The following is a 25,514-nucleotide window of genomic DNA, read 5'->3' on the forward strand; positions in this document are numbered from 1 at the left end:
TTTTCAAATCATTTGTTTATACTTACACTTTAAACAAATTTACGTAATAATAAGTAAAGAAGAATTTTAATTTTAAATACACTTTATTACAAAGTGTCGTAGTAAATAAGAAAACTTATTTCTTTTAACAAAACCAATTACAATAAAAAAAAAACATTTTTAACTGTTATTCACATTTCCTTTGATATATTTTTTTAATGTCACAATAATTATAGAGTTAATTTTAGCTTGTCAAATTTAGTTAAAAAAAACAAACAAACATATTTTACATTTTATTTTAAAAATGATTTAAAAAAATTAATTTTTTTTTTTTTTTTTGAAAATCTATCGCGGAAATAAACTTTTTCTTTCATATTTAATAGTTAGAGTAAATTAAACATTAATTTTTTTAAATTATATGAAAAAAAAAATCGATCATTTTTTTTTTAAATTATACATAACAATGCTTAAGTATAGAATAATTAAAAAGTATATTATGTAATAATTTATAAGCATAATACTTTGATGAATAGTTACTTTATATGTAATTAATTATTTTATGTCTAGTGATTTTAAGTATCTAAAATACTTTATAATATAGTGATGATCCTATACGGATTTTTTGGACGTATGTCAACAAAAATATACCTCAGCCACTTAGAATAATTTTTCAAAGCTGATATGTTTTTCAACTATCATCACTTAGAATAACAGTTTAACAAGTTAATTTTATATTCTGTAAGTATTATTTTTAGTTGTTTACACCCAGACGTTAAATTTTGAATTTTTTTGTGTATACGTTTTTTTTTTATTTATATTAAATGCTTTATTTTTAAAGACATCTATTAAAGCAAAGTTTTTTTTATACATAGGATCGTATAAATTAGTTTATTTACAATTTATTTATTTTTAACTATTTTATTAAATATAGTATTAATATGATATACTTTTTCTATTTAAAACAAAATAATAATTTTTATTAGAATTAATGAAAATTTTATTATTACTATTTTGTAAATAAAAAAAATTAATCTTATATATAGTTTTTACATATTTTTTTAAAATTGTTATGTTTTTTAAGATTAAAAAGTAAATTTCTTTGAAAGCACAAATTTGATTATAAATAAAAAAAAAGTTTTTATATTTACTTTAATTTTATTTTATGTTTGTAAAAAGTTTTTTATGTTTGTTTTTTTTTCAATTTTTCAATGTTTTATTAATATTTTTGAATGTTTTATATGGGTTTTTTTGTGTATTTGAGATATGATTAATATTGCTCTTCTATTTTTTAATGGAAATTTTCCAATTGTCTTGATATTTATTTTTTAATTTTATTTTAGATAAATAACATATGTTTTATAATTAATTAAAAAAAAATTTACTATTTTTAATAATGACATCAACTGGTAAAGTAAAAAGAAAATCTTCATTATCCATTCATGATGCTAGAATAGCTGGTTTATATGATTTGGAACATACAATTGGAAAGGGACATTTTGCTGTAGTTAGATTAGCTAAGCATGTATTTACCGGTGAACGGGTTGCCATAAAAGTAATAGACAAAACAAAATTAGATCATATTTCAACAAATCATATAATGCAAGAAGTTAGATGTATGAAACTTGTCCAACATCCAAATATAGTTAGATTGTATGAAGTTATTGATACGCAAACAAAATTATTTTTAATCTTAGAACTTGGAGATTATGATATGTTTGATTATATAATGAAAAATTGTGAAAAGGTAGATAAAATTATTACAATCTAAAGTAAAGATATATTAATTTTTTAGGGGTGTGATGAACGGCAGGCTCAACATTATTTTTCTCAAATTATTAAAGCTATTGATTATTGTCATGCTTTACGAGTTGTACATCGTGATTTGAAACCAGAAAATGTTGTGTTTTTTGAAAAACTTGGAATGGCAAAATTGACTGATTTTGGTTTTTCAAATTTGTATACACCGGGAGAAACATTAAAAACATCCTGTGGTTCTCTTGCTTATTCAGCTCCTGAAATTTTATTAGGTGATTCATATGAAGCTACTGCGGTAGATGTTTGGAGTGCTGGTGTATTATTATATATGCTTCTTTGTGGAAGATTACCATTTCAAGAAGCAACCGATGGTGAAACATTAACAAAAATATTAGATTGTAAATATTCTATTCCTGAGACTGTTTCTAAAGAAGCAAAATCATTAATTTCAAGAATGCTGGTAAAAGATCCAAGAAATCGAGCAACAATGGCTGAAATTGTTCAACACCCATGGGTAATAAAGGGTGACAAAGGTCTTACTGAAGCTTTACCTTTAATTGTTAGAGAACATTTACCTGATAGTGCTCATAATACAATAATTGATCAAATGGTTATTGGAGGTATTGGAACTGAAAGTGAAATTTTAAATGCTTTAGAATCTGATGAATATTCTTATGTTACAGCAACATATTATTTGTTAGCTGAACGAGTTTTGTCATCTATAAGACAAGAACAGGCAGCTAGACTTTTAACAAACATTCCATCAACATCTGATACTGAAGAAAGAGATACAGATTTTGAATGTTCAAAAGATACAACAAATATTTCAATTAGTGGAAGAAGTCGTTCAAATTCTTTTAGAGGTTTTCCAAATAGACGACAATGCAGTATACTAAAAGAAGAAAGTGAGGAAGAATTAAGTACATATTTAAGATCTCCTTCTCGTCAATCATCGAGGTTTGTTTATAATATATTAACATTTAAAAAAAATAACAATATTCGTAAAATATTTATAAAATAATTCATTCGTAGGATTTTCAACAAAATACCTCGGTCTGAAAGTAGATTTGGATCATTGCAGGCACATTCTGCTACAGATGAAATCACTTTTAATTCATCATTATCAAGTCCTTCTATAAAATCACCTCCTCCTATCCTATCTTTATTTTTATTCAATACTGAAGATATTTTAACTCCTATCAATGAAAATGAGATATCAGGAGAGGTTGTTGATGGTTCAAAAAATGTAACTCATTCTCTACAAATGCCTTCAAATCCATCTTCTGTAATATCTTATACATCTTCAGTATTAACATCACATGAAAGTGATGATTCAGATTATTGTCAAAAATCTTCACCCACATCTATGTGTTCATTTAAAAGTTTAGAGTTACCTCCTACTATACGTCGTTTAAGAGGAAAAAAGTCAAATAAACTTTCAAGAACTGCTTCTGAACCCTCAGATAAATCTAAAAACAATATTACAAGACAATTGTCTTCTTGTGTACCTTCTTCAAATAAATCTTTTAAAACATCTTTAGTTAGGAGGTACGAAAATTGTTTATCCTCTAATTCATGTTCTTTAGTTTGTTTTTTTTTTGTTTGCAATGTTTACAATTTTATCAAATATTAACAAAATTTTAGATTTTTTTTTTATTATAATTTATTAATAATTTTCTTTAGAAATTCATCACCATCTGTATCTATGCTTGGATTAACTTCAATTGCATCTTCGCGTGATAGAGTTTCACCTCAAGTTATACAAGGATTACTTGAAGTTACAAGAATTTCTAGTAGAATGGGTAGAGCTGCTTCTCCTGATTCAAGAATAAGTTCTCGATCCCCATCTCCAACATCTACTTCTGGAAGACAATCACCAAATCAACTTGGAAGTTTTGTATCACGAATTAAATCAAACATGTTACCATCTGGTGGTATGAGAAAATTAAGTTCTTCTCCTCATTTATTAGGAATTTGTGAAGAAAGTGAAGATTTATCAGATATTACACCTACTAACAACTCAAAATCTAATACAACCTATAATTATACCCAACCACGTAGTACACGAAGTTCAAGTATGGTTGTAAATACAATTCCAGAACTTATTTTAACAAAAAGAAAAACATCTGAAGGAAAATTAGATAGAAAATATAGTGATTTATATGCATCAAGTGCAGTTGCGTATAATAATACAAGATCTGTTCGCCATAGACAATCTATAGTATCACCTGATTTTATGAAACGTTATGAAACACATCAAAAAATAGTATGTAAGACACGTCGTTCTATGAGTTGTTCATCCAGTGAAACATCAGAAGATGATTCTCAAGAAAGGCGTTTAAGTTTAATTAACCAAAAATATTGTCAAAAGAAAGATGATCATTTTAGTGATGATGATGATCTTAGTACATTTAAAGGTTCATTACAAAATAATACTTTTGCATCTGAGCAAGTACCAAAAAATAGTAATGATTCTTCAAAATCAAATGATGCTAATAATTCACCAACATCAAATAATTCTAATAATACTTCAAAACATGAAGCATGTAATAATGAAACTTTATTACCATATATATCTTTAGGTACCATTGCTGAAAATACTTCTGATAATATTGAACAAAAAAAAAATTCATCAACAACAATTTTTTTTCGTTCAGAAATAGCTGAAAAAGTGTTATATGATTTAGAAAATGATCAAGAAAATCGTAATATTTTAAAAGTATTAAGAAAAACAGAATCCTTAAATAATGTATATAAAAATAATACTGATAATCAAGATGAATACTCATCTTTACAATCTATAGTTTCATCATCTTTTGAATCATTGCATTCACAAGATTCTGGATATGCTTTAGGCAGAGAATCACCAACATCTGAGTTTTCTCCAAAACCAAATGATATAACAAATAATATTATTGAGAGTCGGGATTTTATAATATCTACATCTTAAAATAGTTTTTAATTGTAACTTAAAATAGATCTCGTTAATCTTTATAAATTTTAATAATAATAACTTGTTTTTTCTCTTATTATTAGTATACATGTTTGTTTCAAAACGAAAACTTTAAAACAGAACTAACTAATTGTTGTTGGATAGATTTACGCATTTATACCCATTTTAAAAATGGTTTCTCGAAAACGGGTAAAAAACTTTCAACTAGGAATTACTCGTCCTATATGTAAAAAAAAGACATTAAAAAATATTGAAAAATCATTGAGGAAAATAAGTGAAAGTCAAGAAAGGATCAACCAATTAATATCATTACTGCCTTTACAATGTGTCATACAATGTATGTGGCCAATAAGAATCCTGGGAATTTCATCTAAAATTGTTCAATGTGCATTATCAATGATTCCTTTTATCAAAAATTACTTTACTTAAGTTTTTAATTTTTCTTTTTTCAATTGTACTATTTTAACGCCAAAACTTTTGACGCGAAATAAACTTTTACTTTTTTGGAGGAGTGTACTCTTTGTATAATGTTTTATTTTATTTGTTATTTACTTCCTATCTCTTTAATTAAAATACATTCCTAATATAATAATAATAATAATGTCTATTGTTCCATATGGAGAAAAACCTAAGTCATTCACTTTGTCAGATGGTGGGACGTATTTTATTGGCTCTGAAGTTGGAGCTTACCTAAGGTTACATCGAGGAACGTTATATAAAAAATTTCCTGGATTATGGAAACAAATGGCTACATCTGAACAAAGGAAAGAAATTCAAGAACTTCAACTTTCTCCTTCATATTTATGTTCAAATATTATGTTAGTAAAAGCAGATGAAGTTGAAGATTTATTAAACGGGCAGGAAGAAAAATATAGAACAGCTTCTCAAAGGGATACACCTTCAAAAATTGATGTATCTATAATTTCTAAATCAGTTGTTCGTAATCCAAATACTCCATGGCATTCTTCTCAGGTAAGTACAGGACAACAACATTTAGAAGCTCTACCATGCGCTCATCCACCAGCATTAGCTAAAGGGCATATGAAAGTTCGGGAATATTTATATTCTTTTGACGACAGTGAACATTATCGAAGAGTTCTTGAGAATGCTGAAAAAAATGTTGACTTAGTTCCAATTCGTTTAGATATGGAAATTGAAAATATAAAACTTCGTGATGCATTTGTATACAATAAAAATGAAAAATTAATAACTCCAGAAATGATTGCTGAAGTATTATGTGAAGATTTGGATTTACCAGCAAGTACATTTTTAACTCCTATTGCTCAAAATATTCATAGTCAATTGGAAAATCATGTTAATGTTGCATCTGATGTTGTTGGAGATGATCAAAGAGCTATTCTTAAATTAAACATTCATGTTGGTAATCAATCATTGGTGGATCAATTTGAATGGGATATGTCTGATCCTAATAATAGTCCTGAATGGTTTGCAGAGAAATTATGTGCTGACTTAGGTTTAGGTGGTGAATTTGTTTCAGCAATTGCATATTCAATTAGAGGACAATTAGCATATCATCTAAAGACATATGCTTTTAGTGAATCTCCAATGCCAAAAGTTGAATGTCCTTACAGGACAACGAATGCTGATGAATGGGGTCCATTCTTAGAAACACTTACAGAAGCTGAAATTGAAAAGAAAATGAGAGATCAAGACAGAAATACAAGAAGGATGCGACGATTAAACAATACACATTATTAATTTTTTTTACACTTATTTTAAATTTTGAATTAATTTTAATTTATTTTATTTTATTTAAAATCGTTTAAACGATATAACTTTATTTATCCTTACTTCAATTAAATTTTTATTATCTTTTTATAGTTTACAATATGGATGAAAGTGACTCTCCAAATATTACTCTTGCTCCTAAAATAGCTAAAACCGAGACAGGATATGATATTGTTGAGAATGATGGTAAAGTTGGTGAACCTCAGCGGTCTGTTGAAGGATGGATAATTTTCATAACAAATGTTAATGAAGAAGCACAAAGCGAAGAAGTTTTAGATGAATTTGAACGATTTGGAACTGTTAAAAATATACATGTAAATCTTGATAGACGTACTGGGTACTTGAAAGGTTACTGTTTGTTGGAATATGAAACCCAAGCTGAAGCTGAAGAAGCAATTAGAGAAATGAATGGAAAGGAGTTTCTTGGACAGATTATCAACGTTGATTGGGCAATGGTTAAATTAAAATAAATTTTATATAAATAGATCTCTTTTAAAATCTTTTGGTTTTTATCCATTAAACTATTTTGATATATTTCTCTAGTATATTTTTTTTTAATAGATGTCAAAAAAGGATTATGTTATATTTGGACATCCTTTTGAAATTATTGAAGATGATGATAACGGTGGAATGAATAAACGCTCAAAGCGACAATACGAAGAGATTGTTACAGATGAAAAAGGTAGACAACGTTTTCATGGAGCATTTACAGGTGGATTTAGTGCTGGATATTTTAATACAGTTGGTAGCAAACATGGCTGGGTTCCAACATCATTTACATCAACTAAAGGAAAAAGGACAAATTTTGAAGGCCAAAGACGGGAAGATTTTATGGATGATGAAGATTTAGGTGAATTTGGAATTGTTAGTTCAAAGGTTAAATTTAAATCAGATTATGATACTTTAAGTAAAACTACAAAACAATCAAGTATTATGGCAAACTCACTAGAACTTCATTTAGAAGGAATACTTAGTTTGAGAGATGATATTAATATTGGTGTTAACATATTAAAATCAATGGGTTGGAAATATGGTCAAGGGATTGGTGAAAAATTGTCCCGTAAAAATTTAGAAAAAATGCGTGTTTTGGAAAGACAGAAAAATGGATTTAATTTAGAAAAAGTAAAAGAATTTGAAAGATTTGCTCCTGATTTTAAATTTGCTCCCGATGATGTTGAGCTTCCGAAAGCTGAAATAAAAAAAAATAGACATGGAATTGGATACAAAGGTTTGATTTCAAGTAATTCTATTTTTAATGATTCTAAAAAAAATACCAAAAGTCAAATAGCTGGGAGTAATGTTTTATTTAAGGGACAGGCATTTGGAGTGGGAGCACTTGAAGGAGAAGATGATGATATTTATGGAATGCCTGATATGAGTGAATATGACTTTGAATTAGTATCTAAAAAAGAAAAAACACAAAAGTTTAGTTCTAATGATGCAGAATTTGTCAAAATTGAAGATAGTCAACAACCAAGAAAATCATTTTATTCTGATAAAGTGCCTTATAATTTTGATTGTAAACACAAACCTTTAAAATTTGACTACAAATTATTACCAAAAAATATTTTAACAATTAAAGATGAAATGACTTTAGAAGAAAAAAAAATTGTTTTTGCTGAAGGTAAATATGCTGCTACTAGTATACTTGAAAACAAATCTAAGACTATTGAATGCAAAAAAGAAGAAAATATTCAAAAAGATTATTTTTCGAATGATTCTATGAAAAGATATAGGTATAATCAATTTTTTAATTATATTAAAAGAGGTATTATTTTGCCAATGCCTGTTGGAATGTCAAAAAATGAATGGGAGAAAGAAATTGATGAATTTAAAAAACTTTTACCCATTGAAATGGCAAAAAAATATGACTCTCTTAAGGAGGGAGTAAAATCATTAGCGCAATATGATTACATGGAAAAAATGAAAGAAATGATATCAAATAAATTTGTAAAATCAGAAGATACTGAAAAAGATATCCTGAAACCAACAGTCGAAGAAAAACCAAAAAAATTTCGTAAAGAAATTACACGAACTGTACAAGAGTGGCATCCGTCTCATATTTTGTGTAAATTATTTAATGTAAAAGATCCTTTTCCGGCAAGTGATATAGTTGGCTTGTTATATAATCCTAATAATTTTAAATATGATAGTAAAAACGAATGGGAAAAAATTAAGGGTAATGTCTCAAATGTTAAAAGTACAATAAAATCTGAAGAAGTAGAAGAATCAAACGATTTATTCACCAATAATAGTACTAATGATTTTGTCAATGAAGAAGTAATGAAAGTTAAAAAAGATATATTGTTAGCAATTTTTGATAACATTGAGAAAAATAATATTCAAGAAGAAGATGAGATTATACCAGAAACTAATGTAGATCCATGTACTTCAAAGTCTAATGATTCTCATACGGATACAAATGTTAACGTTTATTCAGAAACTAAAAAATTGTATAATGACAAAGATAACATATCTGAGATTTTAAAAGGTTTTGAAAAAATAAAGAGTGATAAAGACAGTGTATCGAAAAAATCACACAAAAGAAGAAAACATAAAGATAAAGATGAAGATTACAAATCGTCTAAAAGGCATCGTAATCGACATTCTAGATCTAGATCAAGAGAAAAAGATAAACATAAAAAAAAGAGAAAAAGTGACAGGGATTCAAAATCACCAGATTCAAAAAGATCTAAAAAACGTGAAAAAAAGTCAAAAAAAAAGAGAAGAAAACGATCATCAAGCAGCAATTCTTTGTCTGATGATGTAATAAATAGAGTTGTTAATGATTATTTAGATAAACTAATTAAATAGTTGATAGTATTATTCATCATTTTGTAATATTATTTACAGTTTACTAAATTCATAGCATATGCAGTAAAGATAATTTTTGATAAAGCTTGTTGTTATTTCTTATACACGAAACATGTATGTATTGCTTCTGTTAAATATTATATCTATGCATTTTATATAACTTACAACTTTACATATATTTAAATGATTATTTGAAAATAAACTTTTTTGTTTTATTTCTACCAATGCATTCGGATACATTTTCACGAGTAAGGGGTGTTTCATTACCTCCAACTCGAGTAAAAGAATCTACTGTTATATTTAATAATTCTATTGGTAACCATCAAAATAATCAACTATTATTAAACACAAAAAATTATTTTAAAGATGGAGACTTGCCACCCACATATGTTGAAAATTTTCATGCATTAGAAAGTGTTAGAAGAATGAAATACAAACAAATAGAAAATACAAATCTTGTTATTAGTAAACTTTCTCTTGGATCTAGTTCTTTTGGTGGATTATATGGATCAATGCAATTAAAAGTTATTGAAGAGATTCTTGAAACTGCATTAAAAAGTGGAATAAATTTTATAGATACTTCATATTGGTATTGTCAGAGAAGAAGTGAGGAAATCTTGGGAAAACTACTTCCTAAATTTCCTAGACGTAGTTATTATATAGCTACAAAAGTAGGAAGATATGAATTAGATTATGCTAGAAATATGGATTATCGAGCAGATAAGGTATTACAAAGTTTAACAAATTCTATTAAAAAAATGAAAGTACAATATATTGATGTTTGTTTTTTACAAATCCATGATGCTGACTTTAACCCTTCTGAATCCATTATCATTCATGAAACATTACCTGCTCTTGAAATAGCAAAACAAATGGGTAAAATAAAATATATTGGAATTACTGGATATCCTTTAGAAAAACTAAAACGTATAGTTGAAACATCAAGTACAAGAATTGATATTGTTCAATCATATTGTCATGGTAATCTACATGATAACTCTCTTGGAAAATATATGCCATTTTTTGAGCAACGAAATATTTCAGTGATCAATGCAGGTGTATTTGGTAATGGATTATTAACAAAAAAAGGACCAAAGCCATGGCATCCGGCTTCAGATTACATCAAAAATGTTTCAAAAGAAGCAGTTCAATATTGTTTGGTAATTAATATACGATTTTTTTTAATAAATATTTGTAGAGTAAAAATATATCGATTGAACGATTGGCTCTTGATTATTCCACAACATTCAAGGGTGTTACCAGTTGTCTTATTGGTTGCGAAAGTGTAGAAGAGTTGCAAGAGAACCTTGCATTAATATGGAGCCCAATTGGATTGTCTGAGAAAGAACGAAGAGTTAAAGATAGAATAATGCGAAGGTATGTAATGATATTGATTATTCTAATTTGATAGTTCTTAAATTAGTTTGTACCCACAATTATTATCATGTAATTATATTGTTTTGTATCTTATACTAAAAAATTAATTTTTTTGTATATATATTGTAATAGTAATTTTAGTATTTTATTTATTTTTTGTTATTCACTATATCATCATATATATTTTTTAAGGTATTTTGATAAACTTGAAAATGCTAATTGGGAAGGCACAAATGTAAGACGTTATTGGAAGATGTTAAAACAATTGGGTTTACCTAATCTAGCAACTCATAGATTTAGTTCTATGGAAAGCATATCATCAACATTAACATCATTTTCCGCAGCTTCTTCAATGAGATCTAGATCTTTAATATTTCGACCATAATGTATTTTATTTGTTCATTTAATAAACTTTAATTTAAATTCAACACTTTTAAGATACTTTTAAGAAGATAAATTCTAAAATATAATTACCAAATAAATTCTCTGTTTGGAAAAACGATACTCAATATTTTAATTTTATAGTTGTTCATTTAGTGAAATTTACACATTTTGTTTTATAAAATTCAATTCATTAAACAAATATATTAATCTAAAACTTTCGTTTTCGACTGCATCTCTAAAATTACATATTTATTTTTTATTAATTCAGAAAATTTAATTAAAAAATTTGAAATAAAAAAAATATATTGTAAATTGTAAGCGACTAGCCAATTTTAAATATCTTTAGATAAGTAATTTTCAAATTATTTACTGTATTTCCGCGTTTCCAATTTCGTGGTAAGATGGCAGTGACGAGATGTTGGAATGGCTCTCTCCATCGCTCTTACTCCCACTGTTGTAGCGCTATACTTTTATCGTGTATATAGTTACTAGTTTGTATTGATAGGCAAGACATTCTTTACCTTTTTCTAGATCTTTGTTAAATATATGAAGGCTTTTTTTTATTTCTTAAATAATTTAAATAATTATATGCTTAATCGTGTTGTAACTTTTTAAAACATAAATTAATAATCAAATTTAGTACCTTTTCAGAATGGCATCCCGTTCTATTTCTCGTATGGGATCTGCACTTCGTACTGCTATCCGTTCCCCAGCCGTCGCTACTTCTGTTGTCAATGGTAAGTTAAATATTCATTGAAATATGAAAATTATTAGTAATTTATTTGATAACATTAATATATTATATGAATATTGATTTTTATAAAGGAATAAATAATTTGAAGTATAGTCTTTTGTTAAGAGTGAATTTTAATTAATCTTTTTTAGCCTGCAGAAACAAAACAACACTTGCTAGTCGTGGAATCAATACCACAGCTGCTGTCTCCTGCCAAGCTCAAAAGAAGGAATCTGTAAAGGCTACTGCTTCTGGATCAAAAGGACGCGTTGTTGCTGTCATTGGTGCTGTCGTTGATGTACAATTCGATGATGAACTTCCACCAATTTTGAATGCTCTTGAAGTTAAAGGACGTGGTTCAAAGCTTGTTCTTGAAGTTTCACAACATCTTGGAGATAATGTTGTCAGAACTATTGCTATGGATGGTACTGAAGGATTAATTCGTGGACAAGAAGTTATTGATACAGGAAATCCAATTACAATTCCAGTTGGTCCAGAAACTTTAGGACGTATTATGAATGTTATTGGAGAACCAATTGATGAACGTGGACCAATTCCAACAAAACACTTTGCACCAATTCACGCAGAGGCTCCAGAATTCGTTGAAATGTCTGTTGAACAAGAAATTCTTGTTACTGGTATCAAAGTCGTAGATTTATTGGCTCCATATGCTAAGGGAGGTAAAATTGGTCTTTTCGGAGGTGCTGGAGTAGGAAAAACTGTATTGATTATGGAACTTATCAATAACGTTGCTAAAGCTCACGGAGGTTATTCTGTATTCGCTGGTGTTGGAGAAAGAACACGTGAAGGTAATGATTTATACCATGAAATGATTGAAGGAGGTGTCATCGATCTCAAGGGAAAGAATTCCAAAGTATCACTTGTCTACGGACAAATGAATGAACCACCAGGTGCTCGTGCTCGTGTATGTTTAACAGGTCTTACTGTTGCTGAATATTTCCGTGATCAAGAAGGACAAGATGTACTTCTTTTCATTGACAACATTTTCCGTTTCACTCAAGCTGGTTCTGAAGTATCTGCTCTTCTTGGACGTATTCCATCAGCTGTAGGTTACCAACCAACTCTTGCTACTGATATGGGTGGTATGCAAGAACGTATTACAACAACAAAGAAAGGATCTATTACATCTGTACAAGCTATTTATGTACCAGCTGATGATTTAACTGATCCAGCTCCAGCAACAACATTCGCTCACTTGGATGCTACAACTGTATTGTCTCGTGGTATTGCTGAATTGGCTATTTACCCAGCTGTCGATCCACTTGATTCTACATCACGTATTATGGACCCAAATATTGTAGGAGACCGCCATTACAACATTGCTCGTGGTGTTCAAAAGATTCTTCAAGATTATAAATCACTTCAAGATATTATTGCTATTCTTGGTATGGATGAATTGTCTGAAGATGATAAACTTATTGTCTCTAGAGCCCGTAAAATCCAAAGATTCTTATCACAACCATTCCAAGTTGCTGAAGTTTTCACAGGTCATAAAGGAAAATTCGTTTCTCTTGAACAAACTATTGATGGTTTTGAAAAGATTCTTAAGGGTGAACTTGATCATATTCCAGAAGTTGCTTTTTACATGCAAGGAAATATTGATGATGTCTACCAGAAGGCTGAAGAACTCGCCAAGCTCTAATAGATATAGCTTTTTGTTTTTACCAAACAATTGTTTTTGATGGATGTAGGAAGTATAAAGTTTTTTTACCTATGATCCTCTGTAGAATTGTTCTTAATTAATAGAATGTATGATTGTTTCTACAACATTAGGTTCTTTAAATTGTTTATCCATTATTTTATTTAAAATAGAGTCTCATATGAATAATTGTCTGTATTCATGTGTTGAAAATTTATAAAGGCAATCAAAAAATATTTAAAATTTTTTTTTGAATTATTTTCATTCAGTTTAATAATTGGAAAAAATAATTTTATTTTTTGTAGTTGATTTGATTATATAATTATTTTTTCTTGTGTGATTTTCATTCTTCGTATAGATTTTCTACCCTATTTGGGGATTTTTGGCATAATATTAGTATATGAAAAATATTCGTTAAATGAGACATTTATTTATACACTATAATTATAAAAATTAATGTTCCTGTAAAACAAAAAAATATCGTTTTTCTATAAAATCTTCAATTTTAAAAAGTAACGAAATGTATTAATTAATAAATATATTTATGATATAATTAAGAGATTTATTATAATATATAAAACAATTTTTTAAAAGATACAAAAGTTAAGAGAATAACACATAATTTTAATTATAAAATTTATATTGGAAAAGATATTCCTTGTTTTCTAAAATTAAATATTTATTTATTCATTGTTTAAACTATATAGTCATAAATATTTTGAAGACCTTGTAAGAACAATTAATTTTTTTAATTATAGTAAAATATTTGTGCAACAATATAAGCTTTGATGGGCTTTATTCTGACTATTAATTTTTATTTATCATTATTCTTAACACCTTAACATAGACCATTTGTAAAGCAATAATCTGTTAATATAGCATCTATTTAAACAATTTCCTTAAAGGTTCATCTTAAAATGTTTACTCAATACTCCCATATTAATTGTATCAATAAATGTAAACAAAATGAATAATTTTATATATCTAAAATATATTTTATTATTATTAAACAATCTATAAATAAAATTCATTTAACTTTATTTTAAAAGTTTTCCTACTTATACCAAAATAATTCAAATTATTCATTTTTTTTTATTCTCAAAACATTTAAATATTTAAGAAATGAATAATTTCAAAGAAAATATAAAATCTAATAAAAGATTTACAATATTTCCATACAATAAAGTTTATTTTTCACGTGAAGAACTTATAAATTATTATTTGCAAGATAACCATACACCATTATTCAGAAATGAGGAACTTAATAACTTAGCATTAACTTGGAATAAAAATTTTACTAAAGAAATAACTCAATATTCTCTTTTTTCTTTAAGCCGATTACTGCCATCTCATTCACATAATTTAATTTTTGAACACTTTGAAAAAGAAAATCAAGATACAGAACAAGTTAATAAATCAGGTAGGTATTTGTTCATCTTCTATTGTTTAGAAAAACTTCTTTAAAATAAATAATTTTATATAATTTTTTAACCATGTATCAATCGAACCAACATCATAATTTAATGATTGAAAGTCATAATTATTTCTTAACATTTCAAAAGAAATAACTTTATAAACTAACAATATTATATAAAATTTTTTGAATTAAAGTATATATAAACATTATTTTATTTAATGTTTAAAATAAGCATGTTATCTTATCTTAAAACTGTGTATTAATTTTTTTTTATCTACATCTATAGGTAATTTTTTGTTATTGCTTTTATTTAAATAAATATATAAAAAGTGAAATTTGTTATCTTTAACATATCTTCCTCTTATATAACAATTTATACTTTAAGTTATCTGTACTTTATAATAAAATTATTCAAAAATATTAGTTTAATTCTAATTTTTTTTACCATTTTTAATTATGTTTAAATATTATTACCTTCAATTTAAACAGTCTTTATGCAAAAAAGTTTTCATTAATAATTATTGTTATTTTAGAAAACTTTAGAAACTATTATGCTTCCCTATTTTAAATATTTTCATTCTTAATCGTTTTCCATTAATTTGAAATTACTAACATACAAAATTAGTTCATCATTAGTTCATGTAGAAAATAGTTAAATTTTAAATAAATAACATTTCAGAATATTTTTTTAGACCATATACAACAAATAAAATAAAATTATACATTAAAGATAAGAATATTTTTACAAAATGTAATTTTATAATATTTTTCTTCTTAATTATTTTTGATTTTGTTAAATTTTTTAATGAATTTAATATTTTTATAAATAAAAATTATTAGAATAAGTTTAAAAAATAGTGATAAACAAGATCCTATAGCCACAATCTCGGTTCCATGGTGTAGCGGTTAGCACTCAGGACTTTGAATCCTGCGACCCGAGTTCAAATCTCGGTGGAACCTTTCTTTTTACTACCATTATTCTTAGTTATTTTTTAACTGTGTCGTAATACCAGCAAACTTTTTTTTCATAGATCAAGATACCATGGTATTTGGGTAATCTTTTGAAAAATTAAGTAAAAAAATTGCTTAAAAAAGTGATACTTTTTCAACACATTTTTAATTAACATTGAAAAATATGTTTTTGCAAACAATTTTTTAATTTTTATTCAAATTAATTTTTCAATTTCCGATGATTATTTTCTCTATAAAATCTTATGAAATATAAAAAGCCACTACTCCACAATTTGTCTACTCACTTTTTTTAAAAAAAAAACATATATAGTATATTATCTACAAATGGTTTTAAAATATACCAATATATTTTATATTTTCCATTATCATTTAAAAATTTCTACAATAACTGGATTGTTTACCTTTAATTAGATAGATAAATAATTTATTACAAACTAGCTATGTCGATACATTTTATATAAATATGTACTTAAATGCATACAATAAAGGCCTACGTAATTTATCTATGCCGTAAGATGTTATATATTGTTTAAATTTTTATATTAATTGAATATATTATAAATGGCATTCATTTATAATAATATAAAAGATACTTTTGTAGTTAATTATAAATTTGTCGCCGTGAATATGTGTCTTAAGTTTATATAACTCAATCATGACGGTTCATTCTAAAGAACTTTATTGTTTTTATTTTGTATATTACAATCTACGTAGATTGTTTGATTTGAAGGTCTTTTATGTGAAAGTAGAATATATCAAAAACTGTTGATTTATTCATATTTTTGTCGTAATACTTGTTACGTTAAAACTACGATATATTTAAGGATGTTTTGACTAATATATATAAATATATATATATATATATATATATATTCTTTGAATATATTATTAATATTATAAATGTTTTTACTTTTATATTTATATGAGTGTACTTTATGTATTCTTGATAAGTACATTGTTACTTACTCATATCAGTATATCGTAAAATACTTCAATTGATACATTTTGACTTCACATTAGTTATTTCGTTTTTACAATTTATTTATACGATTTATGCTAGTAAATATTTTGAATATACAAATGTTAAATAAAATTTCATTATTATTATTTTTTTAGATATATTTCTCACATTGAGAAATACAATAATGATGAATAAAAATATATCTGATACTGTTATATGTCATCATGAGAATGAAAAAATTTCAAATGCAATGGGACCAAATATAGAAATATTAGCTTTTGGAGTAGCTGAAATTTTACAACCTGATTTTCACCTTAAAACATGGACATTTATACAATCGGGTATTGTTTGTTTTGTTAAAGATTGTCTGAAAAAAAAATATTATTTAAATGTTTACAATTTTCTTAATAATTCAGAAGATACAAAACTTTTGTTAAATATGGAAATTAGTAAACGTTTAATAGTTTGCATGAAAACAACTAATTTTGTTACATTTTGTGATTCACTCGATAAAAATGACTATGTGGGTGCAAATTTTTTAAATTCTAATGAAGCTATAGAATTTTTTAATAATTGTGATAAGGTACAAAAAAGAAGAACATCTAGGTTTAAATTCTTGACATCAAAGAATAACTCAACAATTTCTTTATCTTCACCAACATCAGACATGTGTCAGTTATTATCATCGTCATCTTCAATATCATCTGGTTCCTTGAATGATCAAATGTCAAAGTTTAAAAAATTATGGAATATAAATCCTATTCGTCTATTTAAAAAAAAAGCATTTCCAAAATGTAATAGTTTTACAATTACACCGGAGTGTTCTTTTAGAGAAGAAATTGAGGAATTTAAAAATCGGATTGTTAAATCAAATTCTTCTGAAAAAGAATCATTTCCAGTATATAATAAAAAAACTTCACCAATACCACCAACACCTATAAGGAATACAGATTTAGAAAACATATCAAGAAAAGGAACTATACGAAGTATATCAAAAGCTGTTAAGAAATCACCAAAAAATACGAAGTCTTTCTTAAATGCACGAAATAGCATTAAAGTAAATAAGAATAAACTTCATCAGCGATCAACTTTAGGTTCTATAAAAACATTGAAAATTCAGAAAGTAAGTTTAACTTTAAATAAATTATATATATTTTAAAAATTTTTTTTATACATTTAGAAGGCATCTAGTAGTAAAAAAACAATTGACAAAGAGGAACTTTATAATACACGGGATGAAGGTATCTCTGATACTACTAATAATTCTCCTGAAAACATCATACCACAAGCACCACCATTACCTCAAGAGTTAAATTTTTCTAAAATTAAAACTTCAACATTAAAACCAAATGGTAATTTACCTTCAAAAATTAAAGTTTTACCAACAAACCAACATATTTCTAACAATCTAATAGATGAAATAAAGAATATGAATATTACTAATTTGAAAAAGGTAGACATAAATAATAAAAATTCTTTAAATACTGATGTTTGTGAAAAATTAAGTGTTATGGAAATTCTTAGAAAAAATCTACCTATTAGAAGGAATGCTTTTGAACCTGGTAAGTTTAATTTTAATTTTAATTTATCTATAATGTTTTTAGAAGAGTCCGATGATGATGATGATGTTGACTCTGCTTGGAGTTCCTCAAACTATCATTCTGATAGTGATTTTTAGTTGTATATTTGTAAAAATAAATGGCGGTACCAATCAGTAAATATTTTTAAATTAATGTATAATTAATTATTTTTTTTAAATAAAAAATACTAATATTTGATTGTGTATTTTTTTATTAAAATTATCATATTAATAATATAAAAATTAATAAAAAAGAAATTTTGAAAAAAATATTTTATTTTTTAGTTGTTAAAGTACAAATATATGATAAATTTGCCACTTGATTAAAAAAACTTTAAAACATAATATTTTAGCAAATTATTTGAAAAATACCTTCCATTAAAAATTCAACCTTGATTTCAAATTTTTGTGATACTATATATAAAAAAATTTATGCTACAAATAAAATATTTTTAAAAATTTTTAAAGTTAATTGATTAATAACTTTTACTGTAAGTTTGTAATTAGAAGACAAAACATGCAATGTACAAAACTATCAAATTAAAAAAATTTCTTAATGTTAAATATTTTTTATTCTAAAGATTTCTCCAAGTCTTTATTTTTATTCTAAAAGGGAATAGAATAATTAATACATAAATTATAATAAATGATATTTAAAATTTACTAATTATAAATAGTTATAGTATGATGTTATTACTGTATATTGATGATGAAATTAAATGTCATAATGACATATTTTATTATATTAAATATCATTCAATTTTTTTCATATATAGTTATTATTTTCATAATAAAAATTTTTTGCTAAATTAATTTGCTTTGAATCCATGACATATATCTTTATCTTTACAATTTTTATAAACAATAAACAAAGAAAAGATAATTTAACTCTTAGTAGTGATGCAGTCTAAAAGTTTCTAAAAAGTTTATTGGATTAAAAGATTTAGATATATTAATTACATCTACATTGACAAATACTACAATGTTTTCATTTTTTTATCTATAAATCATGTTATACATAAAATCAACTGTTGTTGATAATGGTGCCTAAAAATATACATTAAATAACGTTAAATTATTTTTATAAATTACCTAACACATGATAATATTTCTCTCTTTTTTTCCATTGTATTTATAGATAATTTTATTAGTATAAATGAATCCATAAATTCTTTTAGAGTCATATTCGTTAGTATTTATTGAGTTGGAATCAAGATATATAATATCATTATACCGATTTTTTTTATATTGCTATTTTAAACAGCAAGAAAACATCGGTATTTTTGTTTGAAAGCATCAGATTTAAGTCATCCTACTTTATAAAATTTGTCGTTTTTCCTGTTACAAAAATAATCTAAAACAATCAAAAATGAAAGTTTTTCTCTCTATTAAAGGAATTCTTTTTTCAAACTTAATAATTCGACAGATATCTTTAAAATAATTTTATAAATAAGTTAAAACTTTTCAGATTCAGAATATACATTTTATTAAAAAGTTAATGTAAGATCTGTGATATAAATATTAAAGAATGCTAAATTTAAACAGTTTGGTTTTTATTGTAAAAATGTTTCAATAAAATTAAATTTACAAAATTTATTTACAATCAAATATCTAATAGAATTAATTGGCAGAAAGGTAAACCTTAACTTGGAATAAATCATATAATATTGTCCATGATCCAATATATGTATATTAATATTTTCATAAAATATTAGATATTTGATAAAGATTTGGTTAATTTTAAAGAAAAAATACATAACAATTTCAAGTAATTTTTAAAAGTGATGAAAGTTTAAGGTATATTAACAATGTAATTAAAGACAATTTTATCTTGTCCAGTTAAAGTAATGGAAATATTTAATAAATTTTCAATAAAAATTATTAACCACTGGTTCCAATTTTATTAAAAATGTTAACTTTTAATTAGTTTAATATATATTAAATAAATTTTAAAAAAAATTATCTATAATTTAATGTAAATAATTATTATTTTTATTTATTACAATGGAAATTATTATGGTAAGATACAAATATTATTTTTAAAAAACAAAAAGGGGACTTACGCCACTAACGGTTCCCAGGAGGTCTCCCATCCAAGTACTAAGATAGCTCGCAGCTGATTCACTTCGGAGATCGGACGGGATCCGGTGCATTCAGCAGGATATGAGCGTAAGACACCACTACCACTTTCTATCTCTCTCTTTTAAATTATATTTATCATTCTACACTGCAATGTAAGGGTTGATAATTATATTGAAAATTTATACATACAGATATTGTAATAAAATTTTAAAAGTAATTCATTATTGATATAAATTGTTATTTCAAATTATTGTTATTAAAATTACTTTTTTTAATTGTTTAATTATTTTTTCAAATAAAAAATAAATAATTAAATTAATTATAAAATGTAAAGATTTTTTAATATGATAATAAAATTTTTTATACTAATTACAAGTAAAAATATTAATTGATGTACATTCTTAGCAGAACCCCACCATTTTCAAAGAGCCATAACTCCCCTCAAAAGTTTTTTTTTCTATAAAATTTTGAGGAATAAGATTCCTATCCAACCCCCCTTTGTAACTTAAAAAAAAGTAAAAAAAAAACTTTATTTTTCACTTAAAAATTCATAAAAAAAACGAATGTCCTTTAACATGGTCTCAAATTCATTATTTTTATTATTTTTCCTCCATGTAAATTCATACATGTTGCCTTCTAACATGCTTCTCCGTGTTTCTCTGCAAATCCTTTCAAAACAATATTCCTGCGCCATTTTTAGCGACATTTTATAATATTCAAAATTTTGAGAAAAAAAATTATTTACTACAAATTAAAGATCAATTACCTTTTTTTTCTTTATTTTTTACCAAAAAAATTCAATTTTTATTGTTTATAAAATTATTTATTAAAATCAAATATCAAACTTTATTTTATTTTAATGATTTATAACAATTTTAAAAAATTATCATATAATATTTTAATATGCAAATAAAAAATAATTTTTATATGTTAATTTTATTAAATCAGTATATGGCGGGGTTTCAATAAGAAAGAACCAAAAAATGTTTAATGAAACCAACTCTAGATAGAAGCTCCACAACATTAGTTGAGATGCTGAAAAGTATGGTAACCAGGGAAATCCTACTAATTTTATTTAAAATAAGTCAACATCATATATTTATATAATTTTGTTATAATAACATTTTTTTTATTTTCTAATGATAAATTAATAACAATTTATAATATAAATGTAAAGGTATTTTATTAAATTATTACTAATTTAGTTGGAAGCATTTGAAATTACACAAAAATGTTTTATTATCTCCACCAGTTTAATTGTAAATATATATTGAGTTTCCGTTAAAAATAAGATTTTTGACAGAGATAAAATATTTATGCCACTAAAAAAAAATTGCATATTATAATGTTGATATATTTGTATTAGATCCCAGAATTAATTGTTTTGTTATCAACCTCTGATCCAATTGATCATTTACTAAAATAGTATAATTATTTAATGTTTAATAAAATTATTTTGTGATGTCAAAAAAAAAAAAAAATCTCAAATCATACCTAGACTATCAATTTTTGGTCCAAAACTCAACGACAATGCTACAAGAATAATAGATATAACTGTTAAACTTATGGCAACATATGCAACTACTTTTTTAATTCTTTCTTGACTTTGTTCTTTTATCTGTTGAATTTCAATGTCAGATAATTCAATTTTCTCATCCATTGTTAGTATTGCCAAATTTTATTATCATTAATCTTTTTTTTTACAAAATTAATCTAGTTATCTCCTGATAGGTGTTATAATGTTAATCTATAAAATTAGAAATTACTATATAATTAAATAAAATATAATAAAAAAAAATTAAATATCACGTATAACAAATATTATTTTTAAATAATTATATATATCTAACAAATTAATATAATATTAAAATTAATTCTTAAAAAGTTATCATAAAATGGTGAAAAACAAAACTATATTATTATTGTTTGTTTTAAAATATTATACCACCCCAAACAATACATATTATTTTTTTGTAATTCTATAGAAACACTTTTTTTTTCTTTTTCTATAAAATAACAATAAAAAATAATATTTAACTTGTGGTTAATTTTATTGTTATACATATAAATTAATTATTTAATTTTTAAGGTCTCTCAAAAATCACATAAAATATTTAAATTAAAAAAAAATTTTTTTTTCTCTTAGAATTACACTGTCATTTGAAAAATAATATTAAAAAAAAATTGTAGTTTTTCCATAATATTATTAAAATTAAATGTTCGGGAGCAAAGTTTTGAATATTGGTATAGGAAAAAAATGTAATTTATTTAATTAGTTTTTTTTTCCTCCTTCGAAAGTATTAAATTTTTTTTTAATTTATTATTTTTAAATGATTTTACAACCAAATTGTTTTCCAATTTGTAAATATAATTTTTTTTATCATTTTTTTTATACATATTAGTATCGTTTAATATATGATTATTTTGTAAAATTATATAAATGAAAATAAAATAGTATTCTATAAATTATAAAATTATTTGTAATTTTTAAGAAAAATATATAAATGACTTAAAAAATCATGAAAAAAATTAAGATAACAAAGTTTAAAAAAATTGTATATTTTATTAGATAAAATATTTTTATTTAGAAATGCAGTAAAATAAAATTAAAGAAAATGAGTAAACTTTGACAAAAAATTTTTGAATATTACTACGAAAATAGTGGTTTTTAAATTTATTTAAAAGTGAAAATATTTTAACAGATTAAATAACAATATATAGTACTAGCAATTTTAGTCAAGAAGTTAAATATTTTTATAAATTAAATATCAAATTTACAACACTACTAAAATAAAAAAAAAATGTTAAAATAATTTATAAAGAATCATATATCCTTCCATATGATGTAATATGGTATAAAAAAAAACAATAGAATATTTTATGGTATTGTTTGTATTATTAGATCAGAAGTTTTATTTATTTACATTTTAAATGTATGATACTTACTACATTAATTATTATAAGAATAACGAAATTTATTTAAAATTCATATTTGTTAAAGACTTTGAAAGATATATTGTATACAGTTTAACTTTAAGCTATACATAAATAATTTAAATGATAACTAACTGTTTCATGAAAAAAACAAAAAATATAGTTTATGTATATTTTTTTTTTCTTAAAATTACTTGCATTTAATTTGAAAAAAAAAATAGAAGATATTCTTTAAAAACATTTTAATATTTAAAATATATTAAAAAAATTTTATATTGTAATACATAAAAACTTAAAGTAATTTTAATAAAATTATAAAAAAAAAAAACAATTCCTACTTGTTTTTTTTTTCTCTCATAAAAGTATGAGTAAATATAATGTAGTTGTCGTCATCAATATATTTTATATAAATATAGACAGGTTTCTAGTATAAAACATATGTTGAATAATACTTTTAAATAATATTAAAAAAAAAATACATATATAGGATATATATATATATATATATATAAATATATAATATAATATAATAAAAATATAATATATAAGATGATTATTATAGGATTAAAAAAGTAATATGATACCAATAAATGTCAACATTTTGTCTGTCCATATTTAAAAATATATGGCACAAGAGAATGCCATTGTACAGGAGTACATTTTTTTTTTTTATAGAAACAAAAGAATATCATTTTGTTTACTGGAAGTAGGTAACAGAATAAAATATGTAATTTGTATATAGATAGATAATAATGCCAAAATACTATTATATATTTATAAAAAAAATAATATAATTAGCAAAAAAAAATTATATCTTTTATATAATATGATCTAAGATATAATGTTAATTTAATACAATTAAACTAATAATTATTAATAAAGTATAAAAAAAAAAAGTTTATTTTTAATTAAAGTATACTAGTAAATATTAAAAGTAAAATTATTAAAAAAAAAACATAACATTAAAACATATTTTTTTTAATATAAATATAATTAAAATAAATAATTTGTCATATAGTTAGTTAATAAAAGTATCATTGAAAATTTTTATAAAATTATATTTCTAAAAATTAATCAACCGTTAATATTAAAAAAAAAAAATTATTCAGGCAAATCTTTATAATAATACTTATTAACATAGTTCTCTAAGTAAATAATTTGATGTTTAATTTTTAAAAAAATACATAATATTTTAAAGTTTTATATATATTATAATAATTGTTTAATAAATAATGTAATATATTTTAATTTTATAAATGCATTTTAAATATTATTTTTCAATAACATGTATATTTGTAAAATTCAAATAACAGTCAATATTAAAATAATAACCATTTACAGCTAAAAGATAGTTTATAGGATGGCACACATCTTACGTCAATAACTATTTTATATTGACTAATAATATTTTACTTATTAATGTATACTCATATATTTTTTTTTATATTTAAAAATAAATGTATTTATAATTTTTATATAAATATTAATATAAAATTAAACTATATGTAAGGAAATTTTTATATAAAATGACCAGAAAATGTATGAATAAAAGTTTTATATAACTACATTTATGTAAAGAAAAAGTTTTATTGTTTATACATTATATTATTTTGTTTAAAACTAAGATAAAATAAATGAAAAGCATAAAATAAAATAGAAATAAATAAAAAAAAATTTAAATGAATATTTTATTCATTTTTTCTATCAAAAAATCATAATATTGTTATAAAAAAATAGTTTGAAGTAATATTAAAAAAAAAGATATGTTTATAAAAAAAAAATAAAAATTTTCCCTACACTTTATGAGTATAAAATTTAATTGTTTAAAGATTATTTCATTATAAAGTTTTTTTTTTTTCAAACACATTAAGTTGAAAATAAACTTTGGAAGATATTTATAGCATAATAAGTATAAATAAAACTTTTTTCTATTGAAAAGTATAGAAATTAAAAATTTTAATTGATGTCAATAAACTTTTGAAACAAAAATTTTAATTAAAATTTTTCTAATTTTATATATAAATTATATAGATAAAATAAAATTATTTAAATTAAAAGTTTAAAAATATTTTTTTTTATTAAACTTACTTTGTTTATATTTATATACATTTATTTTAAAATGATTTGATCCAAAAAGATTTTTTATTTTTTATAATGACGTCCCT

The 25,514-nt window shown here is 23.7% G+C and overlaps 8 protein-coding genes across 8 annotated transcripts; 7 read left to right on the plus strand and 1 right to left on the minus strand.

Moving 5' to 3' along the window:
- Window positions 1–1,372: 1,372 nt before the first annotated feature.
- Window positions 1,373–4,684, plus strand: SRAE_2000256400 (Protein kinase domain and Serine/threonine-/dual specificity protein kinase, catalytic domain and Protein kinase-like domain-containing protein; the record flags this gene model as incomplete). Its single annotated transcript, XM_024653646.1, has 5 exons — window positions 1,373–1,723; window positions 1,772–2,691; window positions 2,767–3,282; window positions 3,418–4,280; window positions 4,317–4,684. 5 exons carry the CDS (start codon window positions 1,373–1,375, stop codon window positions 4,682–4,684), a joined length of 3,018 nt encoding a protein of 1,005 aa, XP_024507102.1.
- A 174-nt stretch (window positions 4,685–4,858) lies between these two features.
- On the plus strand, window positions 4,859–5,116 carry SRAE_2000256450 (Hypothetical protein; the record flags this gene model as incomplete). The annotated part of the gene is made up of 1 exon (XM_024653647.1): window positions 4,859–5,116. The coding sequence occupies one exon, from the start codon at window positions 4,859–4,861 to the stop codon at window positions 5,114–5,116; it is 258 nt and encodes an 85-aa protein (XP_024507103.1).
- A 171-nt stretch (window positions 5,117–5,287) lies between these two features.
- On the plus strand, window positions 5,288–6,406 carry SRAE_2000256500 (SWI/SNF-related matrix-associated actin-dependent regulator of chromatin subfamily B member 1; the record flags this gene model as incomplete). The annotated part of the gene is made up of 1 exon (XM_024653648.1): window positions 5,288–6,406. One exon carries the CDS (start codon window positions 5,288–5,290, stop codon window positions 6,404–6,406), a length of 1,119 nt encoding a protein of 372 aa, XP_024507104.1.
- A 591-nt stretch (window positions 6,407–6,997) lies between these two features.
- Window positions 6,998–9,250, plus strand: SRAE_2000256600 (G-patch domain and Domain of unknown function DUF1604 domain-containing protein; the record flags this gene model as incomplete). The annotated part of the gene is made up of 1 exon (XM_024653649.1): window positions 6,998–9,250. One exon carries the CDS (start codon window positions 6,998–7,000, stop codon window positions 9,248–9,250), a length of 2,253 nt encoding a protein of 750 aa, XP_024507105.1.
- Window positions 9,251–9,474: 224 nt separating this feature from the next.
- On the plus strand, window positions 9,475–11,012 carry SRAE_2000256700 (NADP-dependent oxidoreductase domain-containing protein; the record flags this gene model as incomplete). Its single annotated transcript, XM_024653650.1, has 4 exons — window positions 9,475–9,565; window positions 9,617–10,410; window positions 10,449–10,627; window positions 10,820–11,012. The coding sequence occupies 4 exons, from the start codon at window positions 9,475–9,477 to the stop codon at window positions 11,010–11,012; spliced, it is 1,257 nt and encodes a 418-aa protein (XP_024507106.1).
- Window positions 11,013–11,663: 651 nt separating this feature from the next.
- On the plus strand, window positions 11,664–13,407 carry SRAE_2000256800 (ATP synthase subunit beta; the record flags this gene model as incomplete). The annotated part of the gene is made up of 2 exons (XM_024653652.1): window positions 11,664–11,748; window positions 11,897–13,407. The coding sequence occupies 2 exons, from the start codon at window positions 11,664–11,666 to the stop codon at window positions 13,405–13,407; spliced, it is 1,596 nt and encodes a 531-aa protein (XP_024507107.1).
- Window positions 13,408–14,526: 1,119 nt separating this feature from the next.
- SRAE_2000256900 (Hypothetical protein) lies at window positions 14,527–18,432 on the plus strand (the record flags this gene model as incomplete). The annotated part of the gene is made up of 5 exons (XM_024653653.1): window positions 14,527–14,824; window positions 16,910–17,095; window positions 17,171–17,877; window positions 17,935–18,316; window positions 18,359–18,432. The coding sequence occupies 5 exons, from the start codon at window positions 14,527–14,529 to the stop codon at window positions 18,430–18,432; spliced, it is 1,647 nt and encodes a 548-aa protein (XP_024507108.1).
- A 3,323-nt stretch (window positions 18,433–21,755) lies between these two features.
- On the minus strand, window positions 21,756–22,075 carry SRAE_2000257000 (Hypothetical protein; the record flags this gene model as incomplete). The annotated part of the gene is made up of 2 exons (XM_024653654.1): window positions 21,756–21,832; window positions 21,910–22,075. The coding sequence occupies 2 exons, from the start codon at window positions 22,073–22,075 to the stop codon at window positions 21,756–21,758; spliced, it is 243 nt and encodes an 80-aa protein (XP_024507109.1).
- Window positions 22,076–25,514: the final 3,439 nt, after the last annotated feature.

This window comes from Strongyloides ratti (genome assembly GCF_001040885.1).
Source record: "Strongyloides ratti genome assembly S_ratti_ED321, chromosome : 2".
Lineage (NCBI taxonomy): Eukaryota > Metazoa > Nematoda > Chromadorea > Rhabditida > Strongyloididae > Strongyloides > Strongyloides ratti.